The sequence below is a fragment of the Pocillopora verrucosa genome, chromosome 2, assembly GCF_036669915.1.
Source record: "Pocillopora verrucosa isolate sample1 chromosome 2, ASM3666991v2, whole genome shotgun sequence".
NCBI lineage: Eukaryota > Metazoa > Cnidaria > Anthozoa > Scleractinia > Pocilloporidae > Pocillopora > Pocillopora verrucosa.
In genome coordinates, this window is record NC_089313.1 from 17,930,367 (window position 1) to 17,944,465 (window position 14,099).

At 35.3% G+C, this 14,099-nt stretch overlaps 3 protein-coding genes across 3 annotated transcripts in view; 2 read left to right on the top strand and 1 right to left on the bottom strand.

Annotated features, from left to right (window-relative positions):
• Positions 1–1,255: 1,255 nt before the first annotated feature.
• LOC131790571 (protein spinster homolog 1-like) lies at positions 1,256–8,442 on the top strand. Its single transcript, XM_059107788.2, has 10 exons — positions 1,256–1,586; positions 2,171–2,379; positions 3,580–3,731; positions 4,090–4,159; positions 4,548–4,711; positions 5,114–5,242; positions 5,594–5,789; positions 6,244–6,309; positions 6,568–6,666; positions 6,799–8,442. Exons 1-10 carry the CDS (start codon positions 1,394–1,396, stop codon positions 7,210–7,212), a joined length of 1,692 nt encoding a protein of 563 aa, XP_058963771.2. The 5' UTR covers positions 1,256–1,393; the 3' UTR covers positions 7,213–8,442.
• On the bottom strand, positions 8,432–13,562 carry LOC131790572 (cell cycle checkpoint protein RAD1-like). The gene is made up of 8 exons (XM_059107789.2): positions 13,378–13,562; positions 12,663–12,818; positions 11,605–11,699; positions 11,229–11,340; positions 10,894–11,016; positions 10,079–10,143; positions 9,590–9,734; positions 8,432–8,786 (listed from the first exon to the last, which is right to left on the bottom strand). Exons 1-8 carry the CDS (start codon positions 13,486–13,488, stop codon positions 8,736–8,738), a joined length of 858 nt encoding a protein of 285 aa, XP_058963772.1. The 5' UTR covers positions 13,489–13,562; the 3' UTR covers positions 8,432–8,735.
• An 84-nt stretch (positions 13,563–13,646) lies between these two features.
• LOC131790738 (calcineurin-binding protein cabin-1) overlaps positions 13,647–14,099 on the top strand; it is a 28,842-nt gene continuing 28,389 nt past the window's right edge. The window contains exons 1-2 of the mRNA XM_066162051.1: positions 13,647–13,772; positions 13,887–13,967. Coding sequence (XP_066018148.1) covers positions 13,770–13,772; positions 13,887–13,967 — 84 coding nt within the window. The 5' untranslated portion in view covers positions 13,647–13,769. The remainder of the gene's footprint in view (positions 13,773–13,886; positions 13,968–14,099) is intronic.

Genomic DNA, 14,099 nt, shown 5'->3' on the forward strand with positions numbered 1-14,099 from the left:
AAAGCCCTTTAGGCAGACCCCCTTGGAAATTATCCCACAGACACATCAAAATAATTAAAATTACACTAAATATATTTGTCTGAAAATGTATTATAAAATTTATCAAAAAGCTTAAGGGTTTTGTGAGAATTAATTGTTTACCTAAAGGGGTTTACTATCAACTTGTTATTTTCAAATAGTACACAAGTTTTAGCTTTTCTTCACTACTGATTCCTTGATGGATGGTTGACCACAAGGGAAAGTTAGTCAAAATATCATCAAACAAGGAAACTCTCGCCTTATGAAATACGATCAGATATTCAGATATATAACGACGTAAACATAACTACTTAAATTTCTATGTGCCTGACTCGTGAACGCGTGGTAATAAGTACTAAGTTGAGACGGAGAAAGATTTAGACTGCTTTAAGAAATGAGGTAAAAATCTTGTTTGATTACTTCGTTATTTAACAAATCACAAACAAACGAATTGTCGTCTGTTCAACAATCAGAATTCTATAAGTACTATGGGTCTCAACGTCCATGAAATTGGATCCAAGCGCTCCAGCTGAAACGATCGAAATGCAACAGTAGTAATTACTCTGGAGGGTCTTGTAATTTACAGCTTAGTCAATCAAACTGTCGATTTATCAGATAAAAATCTTGGAAATATCAAGTATTTTGCGGCGAGTTGTATTGTTCCCGATGAATTAGCGTGCTAGCACTAATTGGGATAGAAACGAACGGGAAGCCAAAATGTACTAAAAGCTTGTTCAAGAGCTAGAACAGACTTCCAACCTCACCACTAGACGAAGCGAGTTCAGTTTACTTACCTAATTTCCTGTCTCGACGGTTTAAGGCAATTCTTTGTTCCGCTGTTCAACGGCCAAGTGCTATTGAAAGTAATTTGAAGAGTGTAAACGCTTGGTTACCACGTCCCGTTCGAAGACAAGCTCTTGAGCGCGGGACAGATGTTTGCACAAAGAACGGAACAATTCACCACAGAGATGTCATGTCAAGCCCAGTGGGAGTCTAGGATCAGCTACCCTTGGTTGATCAATGAATCGATTTCTTTACAGACGGATAATTTGTGACTTTTTTTCAAATGGGGGAAAAGTACCCGCCACTATCCACCAGATTCGTTGATCGAAGCTGTCAGAATGAATCAAGTTTGAAACACGATAACGAAAGGAGAAGCACTGGGAATGAGTTCATTTTTCTAAGTAGGGAGGGGAGGGTAAATTTGGTATAAACCGTTTTGCTGCGTAGCCGTGCCTTCGGTTAGTACTTCTCATTATAGCTGTGGGTTGTGGGTTTCCTTGGAAAGTTTCTTGAATTCGTTATCTCATGTTCTACCACAGACACGATATTTATCACTCACTTAGCCCTATTTTAGTCACCTGTTCTTGTTGTTATGTCATTTGCCTCTAACGGAGTGGCGAATCCAAAGGTTGCGTCTCAAGCAGAAGGGGCAGGAGAAATTGCGAGCCAAAGTGACGACAAAATGATTAATGTTGTGCGAGGAAACAACGTGCGGGCCTACGTGACCGTGGTAGTGTTATTTATCATCAATCTTCTGAATTATATGGACCGACAGACTGTAGCAGGTACGGTATTTAACATAAGCAAGCAATTTATCAGAAATAATGAAGCTAGATGGCCTGTCCAACGACTTGCTTTAACTCCTTTACTTGATGCGCAAGTCTTTATTGTAGAGGATATAAATAGTTTTTAACAGAGTATGAAAAATTATGTGAGACTAAGATCTGATGGGAAGGAAACACGTTTGAAACTGGTAAGGAACTGAAATGGCTGATTACGTCCTGGAGGAGTTATGGAAAATGAAATTGTTAGATGGGTATTAAGTTACATTGCTTTTAGAATCCATAAGTTTGTCCATTTGCAATATCCATGCACAATTATGATAGATTATTCTATCACAGATACATTTGGTGGATTACTCACTGGAAATATTTGTAGAAAAACCTATTTCTCCAAGAGCCTCAAAATTACAAAAATGACACTTACTTCTGCAGAGTTCAATTCTTAAGTATTACATTGTGCAAAATCCGAAGCTGGCACCATGATATTAGGAGTTTAAAATTGAGTTTGTTTGTTTTTTTTGTAAATAATAGTTTGTTACTGCTTGCAAAGAGTTTGGCTGTATATAATGAATCATATTGTTCTATAGGCCTTCTAGATGGCATCCAAAGTTATTTTGATATACAAGACAACAATTCAGCAGCTGGCTTGCTGCAAACTGTCTTCATCTGTAGCTATATGGTTCTTGCTCCAGTGTTTGGTTATCTTGGAGATCGTTACAGGAGGAAGTATCTTATGGCAGCTGGAATACTTGTTTGGTCTGGGACTGTTTTTGCCAGCACTATGCTGAGCAAAGATGTGAGTACATCCTTTAAATATTTAATACCTCAACGCCATTATAATCACCAAACAGTTAACAGTTACACACTTATTATGTACTTTTTGACAGAGTGGGGGCACCATAGATAATAACCAGTTTTTCATTTTATTAGTTTTTTTTTTTGGTAGTTAAGCTGTGCGAGTGTAGGGCTGGACAGCTTTTTCTGGATCTGCCTATGTGAACCTGTCCAGCCCCGCACACATCAGCTTTCATTAATTTTTCTATAGGATTGCATGTGCAAGGCTGCACAGGTTATATGATTAATTTTGTAATCCCTGAATATTGCTTCTTTTAAGCATAAATCCCTAAAGGTGTAAGGTGAATACAACAGATACAACGAGCTTATTATTTCATGTTGGTTTTAAAAAAAGAAAATCACCAATGAATTTGCTCCAAATGTAACTGATATCTGTAATTGATTTTAAGTCTAAACAACAACAACAACAACAACATTTATTTATTTTAGCAATTTAAATACATATCTAACAATTCCTACCTGCAAAACAGCGAAGCTAATTGAGGTGGGAGGGAAACAAGCATTAACCCTTTAACTCCCATGAGTGACCAAGGCAGAATTTCTCCTAACAATATCAATACAATATGAATCAGATAAGTGACGAGAATAAAGAAAAATATAAACTTAAGAATAATTAGTTGATCCAATACTAAATTCTTAGAACTAACATTATAAGAATTGTATAATTGACAGTAAGGAGAAGTACAAATTTGAACTGGGAGTTAGAGGGTTAAAATAAATTCTTCAATAACAACATTTTTACACATCTATATCTTTTCATTTGCCATGAAGATGCATCCTTTGGTATGAAGACAAAATGAGAGAAGGCAAAAGTTGTGGAATTTTTATCAGTTGCTATAGGAATGGTGTGATAAATTTCAGGCTGAGAATTACTCAGCATAGTTAGTTTTTAGTTTAGTTGTGAAAATGCTAGTAGAAATTATACCATTTTAGGTCTTCATTATGATACTTGTTGGTTTTTATCTTTTAAGTATATATTTTCACACACACTTTCTAATGGGCACTGCACTCCTGGTTGTAAAGTGCTTATGTAAAATGTTGTTGTTGTTGGTATAGAAATTAGTTGAATGTTGTTGTTGTTGGTATAGAAATTAGTTGAAACCAGTGGTAGACAAGCTTTTCTTGATTACTTTATCTACAGTCTTTTTGGTGGTTCCTTGTCCTAAGAGGTGTAGTTGGAATAGGAGAGGCCAGTTATTCTACAATAGCACCCACTGTCATTGCTGATCTGTTCACTGGAGATATGAGGACAAGGATGTTGTCATTCTTTTATTTTGCTATTCCTGTGGGAAGGTGAGCAAGGATGATCATGAGACCAAGAAATGAAGCATTATTAGTTCTTAAGTGCACAATAGTACATGGAGTTAAAATATTCTTTAACTAATAATTTAAAATCTATCAGATGTAATTTCCTTTGCACTGATTTTGCAAGTAAAGAGGAAATTGTTTTTTGTCACTCCTGAGAGTGAAGAGGTTAAACTATTCCCCTGCTACTACTTTTCTTAATGGAAACCTTGCACATAGCATTGGTATTGTTGGGTAATCTTAAACTCAGTCTCTTGTTTGGCCATCAGTTTTGGCTATGCTATCATTTATTTTGAACATTTGGCATTATGTTCTTAGGTATGTAACTTAACATTTCATTTTTCAGTGGGCTTGGTTACATAGTTGGAACTGAGGTTGCTGCTCTGTTTGGCCATCAGTGGCAATGGGGACTACGAGTAAGTTTCTTCAGCTGATAAAGTGCTAATAGAAATTGTGGGATTAAAGCAAACTTTCTCTGTTTAATGTTGTTAACTGTGGTAGATGTTGTGTAGTTTAATGCAGTTTGACAAGGTTACATGTATATCTAGATTCTGTCTGTGAATCATTTGTTTAAAAGTTGATCTGGTAGTAGCTTTCATGATCAAATTCAAAGCTGTGTTTTGTTTGCATTTTTTAAAACTACAGCTTTGTTCATTCCATTAGATTTTTTAGCCAGTGAACCTCAGAAGCTCTATCAAAGACAAACACTTAAATTGAAAGAAGAGTAATTGTTATCACAGGTCAGAAATCATACAGTGAGTGGATAGTTGTACCCATATTCTTCCATTATTGTTTTATTCCCAGGTGACCCCCATCATAGGTGCAGTGTGTGTTTTCCTGTGCATATTTGTAGTTCATGAACCAAAAAGGGGTGCCATAGAAAGAGGAGAGAACCCTCATGGTGTCTCAGCTTCTGATGTTCATAACACAACCAGCTGGTGGGCAGACCTCAAGTATCTTACAACAGTGTAAGTACCATGCTAGTTGGTAGTCACCATAGTGGATCTGAGATTTTGTAACATGGTTCACTGTACTTTCTACTCAAATTGACAATTTCTCTACAATTTTTCTTTACCATCCTTTTCTGAGGAAGCCAACTTTCTCACTTGACTGTTATGATGGCTGTCAAGTTGTCAAAACATCATTCTATGACTACAACAGGCACCAGACCTTTTTAATGCCACTCCACCTTGACAATCAGACTTCACAATCTGTTGTATTATTGTTGTTTCCTTTGATTTTTTTGTCATCCTTGCTAAGAGATTGTTAGGAAGGAAAAGCTTAGGTTCCTGATGTGAACCTGACTCAATCAATCATTAAGAAATGCTTAATATTGAGAGTTTCTTCTTTTTTTTTTTTTTTTTCTATAGGAAAAGCTTTATTTGGCTGAATTTGGGATTTACTTGTGTTTCATTTGTGACTGGTGCCCTAGCATTTTGGGCACCAAAATTCTTGCTCTATGCAACAAGAGCACAAGGAATTTCAGAAACAGAATCAGAGTAAGTATTTCTTTTTTCACAGAAAGGATAACTGTGTCAGGTTGTTGGTAGGGACTGCAGTGCTATCAGTTCTGCTATTCAACAAAAAAGAGAAACTATTTCAACAAAAACAACAAAAAGTCTTAAAGAAATTATATGTGATCAATTCTATCAATTAGATTGCTTTGCCAGAACTCATATTTTTTTGGGTAAGTTGGCATTTTTGTGGAAGACACAAGCAACTTCCATAGAATGGCTAACAAAATTTTGTAGCTGCTGTATTTTCTAATCTCTCACCTAGAAAAGAAAAAAAGTTATTGACATAATGATATGAATGTTATTAATAATGTTTTATTTTATCTACCATTTAAGGGTTAGCTTAAAGGTTGGAATTATTACCTGTGTTGCTGGTATTGTAGGAGTTTGGCTTGGCGCAGAGATTGCTTGGCGGTATAGAACACGAAATAGAAAAGCTGATGCTTTAGTATGTGCTGTTGCATTAATTGGGTCAGCACCTTTCCTCTATGGTTGTCTTGTTCTAGCATCTACAAACATCAAAGTTACATATGTAAGTAGAAATGGTTCATTAATGTAACCCTTTGACCCCTAAGAATTACCAGCATCCAGTTCTCCTTACAGTATCATCCCTGAATCAAACATTAACCTCATGAGAACAAAGGAAATGGTCACTGTCTTAAGAAGCTCTTGACTGTTTAAAGTCAAGTCCCTGAGGGTGACAAAAAATTTACAGAGAACAGTATGGAGAATATGCATAAAACTGTACTTATGATGTGTCAGGGCATTGCAAAGGGTTAATTCATTGTTCTTAGAAATTGTGTGCTCATAACATATTGTTTCTCTTCAAATACCCAGATTTGATAGTCATGTGTGCCAAGTAAAATTTTAATGTCCTGAATTATTATTGATAGTTAAATTTTGTTGCTTAATAAATTCCAGCCTGTTGTTGATTATAATTTATGTACAGTGAGTTACTTCCAATTGTTTTATTTGTTTGGTTACAGGCCCTTATATTCTTTGGTGAAGTTTTACTTTTCATGAACTGGGCACCAGTAGGAGACATGGTTTTGGTAAGATAAAGCCTAGATAAACTGTGACTTAATTGAACACCTTCCTGACTTTACTGGAATTGGGAAAGAATGTGGCATCAATTGTTTCACTATTAATGATACTCCATTAAGTAGTAAGTTAACCCTTAATGAAAGTTTTTAAGGAGAGATACTTGCCTGAAGTCAGTGTACTAAATTTTATTCACTACAAGGTGTTGGAAATACTATGAAAATTATTGTAAAGTTGTCTTATGGTACAAATGCTTGTTTTGTTTGTAGTATATAATAATACCTTCACGTCGATCCACCGCTGAAGCTGCTCAGATTCTTGTTTCTCACTTGTTTGGTGATGCAGGCAGCCCATGGCTTGTTGGAGAGGTAAGATAGCTGAATAGGGAATGCAAAACTTTAAATTAAAATCATCTTGTTGTTTTTTTAATTTCACTTAGGGAAATGTTTTTTCTTGCTTTGAAGTTGGATCGTAACCTCAACCTTTTATTGTTTCCACAGATTTCTGATCGTATCAGAGGTGCAGGGAGTAGTGACAAAGATCGTGCACAAAGCATGGAATATTCTCTTTTGATGTCAACCTTTATCAGTGTTATTGGAGGATTCTGTTTCATAATGTGCTCAATTTATCTAGTTGATGATCGGGAAAAAGCAGAGCAGGTTACCAGAAATGAAGATGAGGATACTAATTCATTGTTAAACACAGTCCCCTCAGATGACTTTCTTCAAGCTGGTCATGAAAATGGAGCTGTGGACAATTGTAGTGATTACGATGATGATAATGATGATGATGAACTGTTGGATGACGAGCCAATCTCGCCTGCAATGTCTGAAAGAGAAGCATTGGTTGTCCCAGTGGATGTGCATGGTACACCACCAACAGCTGAGGAAGAACACAACTTCAAAGTTGTCTGATTTATAATTAAATATTAGTTTTTTTACAATTTATAATTATTCTTTTTTTTTAATGAAAAATAGTTGAAAGTGTCATTTCTCTAAGCAATTTTTCTGATTTGCAGTTTCCTCCTAATCTTGAATAGACATACAGGACATAAAAAATGTTCTGCTTTGAGGGAATGTTTTACAATTTGCTCACGTGTGAGTGTAAGGACAATACACAATGAGTTGTGTAAAAATCATAGCTCTGCTGAGACAAGAAAAAGTTGCTCAGAATGGTGACCCAGAATCCAAATTGTAAGTCATTTTCCTCATTTTCTTTACAAATCCATCTTCAGCAAGGAAAAAGTACTTGCTGTCCATATGAAAACAATTTTTTGGGGGAGGCAGAGGAGATAGTTGTACAGACATTTCCTTATACAAGTTGAATTATTGAAACATGAAAAGCTTAATATATATGTTGTTTTGGTTGAGATTGTTTGGGGTTATCACTGACATCAACAACACTATGATAATCTCAGTGTCCATTCATGCATTATTACAAATAATCCTCAGCAGGGCCGGGGGGGAAGGGATATATACAATTACCTATCAGTGACATAGGAAAATGTTTTTGTAACCAGTACCATACTAACTGAGTTCAAGGTCTTAACCACTGTAAGTTAAGGACTGAGTTTTCTCCACATGGATTTATGGTCCAAACACAAAGCATATGGGCCATAAATTAGAATGGAAAAAACCAAGGTACAGTGGGGACTGAGAAAACGAAGTTGGTTTGATATTATATCTCTGAGTTTAAAAAAAGGGAAAAGATTTCAAAAATGATTGGAAATACATTCCACTAATTCAACCAATCATAGTTGACAACCAGTGTCATATTTTAGTGGCAAGATTAACTGCAAAATGGTTTATCTTGCCAGGTATCCTTTTTTTTTTCAGGCTTGTTCAATGACTGATATAAAAAAGTAGTATACATGTGATGATAAAATTTTTAGACTGTTAAATAAATGTGAAAAAAGCATAATTATTTTATTTAAAAAATCTTTTTATCTGTACATTCAATCATTTTCAATTGTAAGGTCTGCAACATTGAAAAACTCAAAACTTAATGGTACAGTTAATACTGTAGTTACAAAATAAAGGTACATGATAGACACGTTTAATAACAAGCAGTTGACCTTCTAGACTATGTACATTCATCATCATATACCTTGATCACAAACCAATAAAATGTTGATAGCTTGAAAATGATGTTCAGTATTCTGGAATTTCACCTCATAGTAACAGCACTTTTCATGAACAAATGTTGTTCCAGAGGGTTTGAAAGGTTATGTTCCTGGCTTGTGTTTGAAGGATTTTGATCCAATTGCTTGTTTGTTTTTCTTTTTTAGATAGCCAAACTTTCCCATCCAGCCCACTCAGTTGATTGGTGCATATTATCTTTTTTTTGGCCGTTTAAATTTTTAACATTGTTGACAACTTTTGGGCAAGGCTGATTGACTTTCACAACTGTCTTGTGTATGATGACTTCTTGCAGCTGTTCAATGCAGTTCATCTTCATCTTCTTCATCAACTTCTTCATCTGGAGCACACTATGGAGATATATATACTATATATATATACTGAAAATGATGTGGATGTCAGCATCTATCAAAAAACATAGTAATTTGTTATGTGGGCTACAAAAGCTAACAATTATTGCCTTTTTCAGTTTAAAGAAGCAATATTTATAATAACATTTGAGAGTGAGGATGAGAAAACATTCATAGTTACATCACCAACAACATTTTTCCTCTTACTACTCTCTTACACCCTAACATCAGTATGCATGTTATCTATACTGTTCTCTACACATTTCCTAACGTGTTTAGAAAGAGAACTTCTTTAACATTCAAGAACCTCTTTAGTTTGTGACCATTTCCTTTATTCTTGTAAGCTTACTGTTTGATTCAGTGGCCATATTGTAAGGAGAAATTAGATGCTGTTCACTCTGACTTGGGTGTCATTATAAGTAAAACAGGTTGAGAGGGTAATGCACCATCTAAAGTGTGAATTTTATTAACCCTTTAAGTCCCACTAATGACCTTGATAGAATTTCTCCTTATACCATCAGTAGGATATCAGGCAGACAAGTAACCAGAGATTAAAAAAATGCCAATTAGGGGATTATTGGTTGATCCAATTCCAAATTCTCCAAACTAACTGTATGGCGAACAGTAAGGACAATTGCCAGTTAAAGGGTTAATGAGAGCCATTATCAAAGTAGGAGGTCCAAGAAAATATGTTAAAATAATGTGTATGAATGATTCGTGGAAAAAACACTCTAAATGCAATCCAATAAAACTGTAGTCCTAATGTTAAGTTGGAATTACATAATTTACAGGCAGAAACCAACCAAGTATTCCACAAAGCAGACCTGCCCATCTTCATTTACAATCATATACTGCATAGAGAGAAAACCTCTTCCATCCATTCTAATTGAGATTTTGCTTGAAAGCTGCAGTGCCTTGGTAGAAGGTTTCAAAAGGCTGATCCTATATCTATGAACACAGAGAGACTTTAACTCACATTTCAGTGTCTAAAATAATGTAGTTACTTCAAGGTTTGTACACATCTATTCAATCTAAGCAATTTTCAAACATATCATTTATCTTTTTATGGCAAGAAAAACTTTCAAAATATCTCTTTACCATCATGAGATACTTAAGTTCTTAAGATAAGCAAATTAAAGCTAAGTGAGGACATAGTAAAGTGAACCAAATTTTGGTCTCATATGAAGCCAAAGTACCTCTGAGTTAGCCAATTTGAGACAGACATTTTTTATTCTCTGCATTGATACTTGCATGTGATTAAATACAATTTTTTTTTTGCTTTTTTCACACACCTGTTTGTTTGTGTTTGTTGACATTCAAATGACTCCACCATATCAGAATCTTTTGGAAAATCTGACTGTAAGATAAAGTCAATTTTCATACTCTAGTAATTTCTATTTCTATGACAGTCTTGTTGACCTAACTGTTCATTGCCCTTCATCTCTCAGTAGAATAGTATTTATTCTCTGCTATCTACAGAGTGAAAGTTAAACATTTCCCAAGATCAAATTCAGCAATTGTCCTCTCTGGTTTTCAGGCATTTGCTTGTTAAAAAGACAAACTAAGTGGTGTTTTATCAACATCATACCCCCTAGGTGATTATTTCATTTTCATGACCTGTTAAGGGAGGGGCCTTTACACCCAAACTTCAGAATCAATATTTTCCATACTTTTCTTTATACATTTCCTTTGGTACTGACAACAAGAATTTAGTCAAGAGAACTGCATATATTATATATCAACTGAAAAGCATCTTGGGATAATTTGGTATCCTAGCCCTAGTTGCTCAAAGGGCAGATAATGCTATGTGATGGATAAATCACTATTTGACTACTGACAGATAAGTGTTAGCCAAGCGAATGGTGCCAGCCACCAGATAGAAATTTATCCAAGGGATGGTGTTATCTACCCTTCATACAACCAGGGCTTTACTTTTTTTATACATTTTCTTTAGTACTGACATGCAGATTTCATTTAACAATCAAAGCTTCTCAGGTTGGTGATCATTTACCAGATACACTTTCTAAAAGGGAAACTATGACAGTACCTCTTGTTGTGGTGTGAACACTGAATATGACATGCTTAGACTAAGATCATCAAACCTTACATGGGTACTTCCTGCATATCCAAAGGTTGACAGTCTAAAGTAAGGGTTATCTGGTGACATCAGAATTTGCAGCACTTCACTTGTCATGTCTAGTTCACTGAAAGCCTCCTTCAAACATTCAGACTAAAATATGCAAAAATACGTTTTCTCTATAAATTTTATTAGTCATTTTAAAAATAAGTAGTGCAATATTTAAGCTAAGGCCTCGCAAAGTTGTTTCTGACAAGCTAATGGCAGACATACTTCAAATTAAAACAAAGATTCTACTGAACAAAAAAAGGGCCAGTTAGTTGCTTCAAAAAACTTTCTGTATAAGAAATGTTATCTTTTCTTACTTTCATAATAATCTTGTTTAGAACATCTGCACCGCTAAAATCAAAATCCAATGTTTCGTCAGGCTCTTGGGTCTGAATGCTGCAATCTGTCAAGATGCCACCTTCCTCCAACCTGTAACATACAGCCAAAAGTAAAATTTCAGATAACAAACAAATACATTGATAAATACAGGTATGGTACATTGAATAAGACATGAATACATTTTACAAACCCCTGTTACTATTTCAACCAAGAATTGAAACCTCAAGGGGTAAAAAAGAATCATTGGGTTGCAGTAAAGTGCACTATAGCTATTGTATGCTACCTCTCCCCTGTGGATCTCTCCTTAAGGGAGAAGCATGATGAGGACCACTGGAAACCTCTCTAAATACTCACGTGAGAATAAGTGGTGAGCCATATCCTGCATAACACATCTTCATTGCTGTACAAGTTCTTGTATCTTTGGAGGAGCCAAAGATATTGAGACATTCCTAGTTACAAGAACAAATTCATTTCATAATTGTAGAAGAAAATTTTCATAAGCACAGGTTTTTCTATATAATGAAAAAGATCCAATCTTCTTCATCTAAGGTATTAAGAATCGTCATTATTATTAGTCACTTTTTTATAAAAATCATATACAATAGGTGTGGCAGGACCCTGACAAAATGTAGAGGTATGAAAGATCAATTTATTAATTTTGGTATAAAGCCATGTTAGGAATTTGTGAAATGGTGAGGGTGGCCTTGCGTTAAACAGGCCTCTAGTCCAGCAGGAAGGGGGGAGGAGAAGGGGTAACAACATTCTTGTTCACTGAATGCATCTGAAACAGGATTGAACTCTGTCAGGAAGGGGCTTCTGGTAGGTAAGATACTTTACCATACTATCGTTTCTAGTCATGGGGTCAGCAATAAAGTGGCAGTGATTAACATTTAACTTCTCCTTATGATATCCTTACATCATCCACAAACAGGTAATGAGAATACTCAAACTTATCAGGAAGAAGTTGTTATCTTGATTTAAAACCAAATTCTTATAAATAATTTTCCAGGAGTACTCAAACTTATCAAGAAGAAGTTGTTATCTTGATTTAACACCAAATTCTTATAAATAATTTTCCAGGAGTACTCAAACTTATCAAGAAGAAGTTGTTATCTTGATTTAACACCAAATTCTTATAACTAATTTTCCAGGAATACTCAAACTTATCAGGAAGAAGTTGTTATCTTGATTTAACACCAAATTCTTATAACTAATTTTCCAGGGAATGTTTAGCAGCTAGAGGGGAGAATTGACAATCAGATCTGGGAGTTAAAGGGCTAACAAGCTACTGCATGTGTGTAATCCTCACCTATTTTGTTACCCCTCTAATATTAAAACAGCAGGAGGCTTCATTCAAGAAGAAAAAATGTAGAGGAATATAGTTTTAAGCAGCATAAATTTACTTTTATTACCAGTAAAATGTTGAGGTTTATCCGGAAAGTGGCACTCTCTTCTTTGAAAACAAACTCCTGAAAGATTCCCCTTTGCACAAAGGCATTGGCCTGTACACACTTCGCATCTTCAACAGTGACCTTGATACCATTGCTACTCACAAAACATGTTGCTGACTGTAGTACAATACAGAAAAAAAAATTGAAAACAGGTATTTTGTAACAGACTGTCTTATAACCTCCTTTACATAGCTGCAGCTATATTTCTTTTTAATTATTGAGTAGTAATCCGAGAGAATGAAAACAGATTTTCAGGCTCAAAAGAGAATCATGCTTTCTATAATAAGTAGTAGCTCTGTGAGTTATCTCATGTTGTTAAAAAAAAAAAATGTCCTGAGTCAGAGTCAGTTGCATTATTAGCCTTTCACTCCAAAAATCTGTGGGTCAACCACAGAGGAGTAATGGTTAGTGTCCTAGACTGACTGGTCTAGGGTAAAAAAAAAAGAAAGATCTGAGAGCTGATTGTCTTGACCATTACCTGACATTTCTTTGTCTTGATATTTATACATTCAAGAAATACCTTATTTCCTGGTTGATAATGTCATATCTTCTCATTACCTATCTGTTCAACACTTATTCAAAATTTTAAGAAGAATTTACAAACTAATCACTCTCAAGATTCAAAGGGTTTGATATATGGCATATCTATGTCAACTCTGTTATAACATTCACGTACCTCTTTGAAATATACAGCTTTCAGAACATTTAGAAGGTTACGCGCGTTGTCCAGCTTGGCCACTAGAATATAGCGATTATCATCGCTGCTTTGTTGTGTGAGCCTAGACATCTCATTTAACACCTTAGCTTTTCCAAAATTGAAATCCCCGCGAATATGCGAGTATGCGCTGTTTTGCTCTCAAGTCTGCGCGTATTTGCGAGTAATCTGGGACTAGCGTTTGGTAACCGCACATGTTTTGAGGAGCCTAGTATCCAATCTTTTCCGAGAGACAACATGGCGGATGACAAACATTATTTAGGTTGAAAATAACCCTCCGTGTTAAAGAATAGGGATTGCCACGTACATGATGCAAGCAAATACTACCTGACTAAAACCTCAGACTGAATAAAATGGTATGTTTATGAAGCTATTGGTGTCGTTGTTCAAGTTGTATTTCAAGTGTCTGATTGTTGTTACTTGAATTTGGCGAAAGTTGATCATTTCTGTCGTTTTTTTTTTTACATAAGATTCGTCTGTGTGCGCTTAATGATGATTCAAGTGAAGAGAGTGACCACGAACCTACACAGGAAAGTGTCAAACAAGCCAAGGTAGGGAGTACGTTAATTATTAGCTGCAGTTGTACTGTGCAGCTGATGAATTAATTGCGAATGGAAGAGAAATGAATCAATAAATAAGAAAAAACAAACACACCAAACTAACCATGTCAAGGGAGATGTGTT

What these genes read in the sequence shown, in the direction of transcription:
- LOC131790571 (XM_059107788.2), top strand. Translation starts at nt 1,394, where the DNA reads ATGTCATTTGCCTCTAACGGAGTGGCGAATCCAAAGGTTGCGTCTCAA. An exon ending in GCACTATGCTGAGCAAAGAT is followed by an intron (nt 2,380 to 3,579) that starts GTGAGTACATCC and finishes CTTTATCTACAG; the next exon opens with TCTTTTTGGTGGTTCCTTGT. An exon ending in CTCAAGTATCTTACAACAGT is followed by an intron (nt 4,712 to 5,113) that starts GTAAGTACCATG and finishes TTTTTTCTATAG; the next exon opens with GAAAAGCTTTATTTGGCTGA.
- LOC131790572 (XM_059107789.2), bottom strand. Translation starts at nt 13,488, where the DNA reads ATGTCTAGGCTCACACAACAAAGCAGCGATGATAATCGCTATATTCTA. An exon ending in GGCTCACCACTTATTCTCAC is followed by an intron (nt 11,341 to 11,604) that starts GTGAGTATTTAG and finishes TGTATGTTACAG; the next exon opens with GTTGGAGGAAGGTGGCATCT. An exon ending in TAAACAAGATTATTATGAAA is followed by an intron (nt 11,017 to 11,228) that starts GTAAGAAAAGAT and finishes TGCATATTTTAG; the next exon opens with TCTGAATGTTTGAAGGAGGC.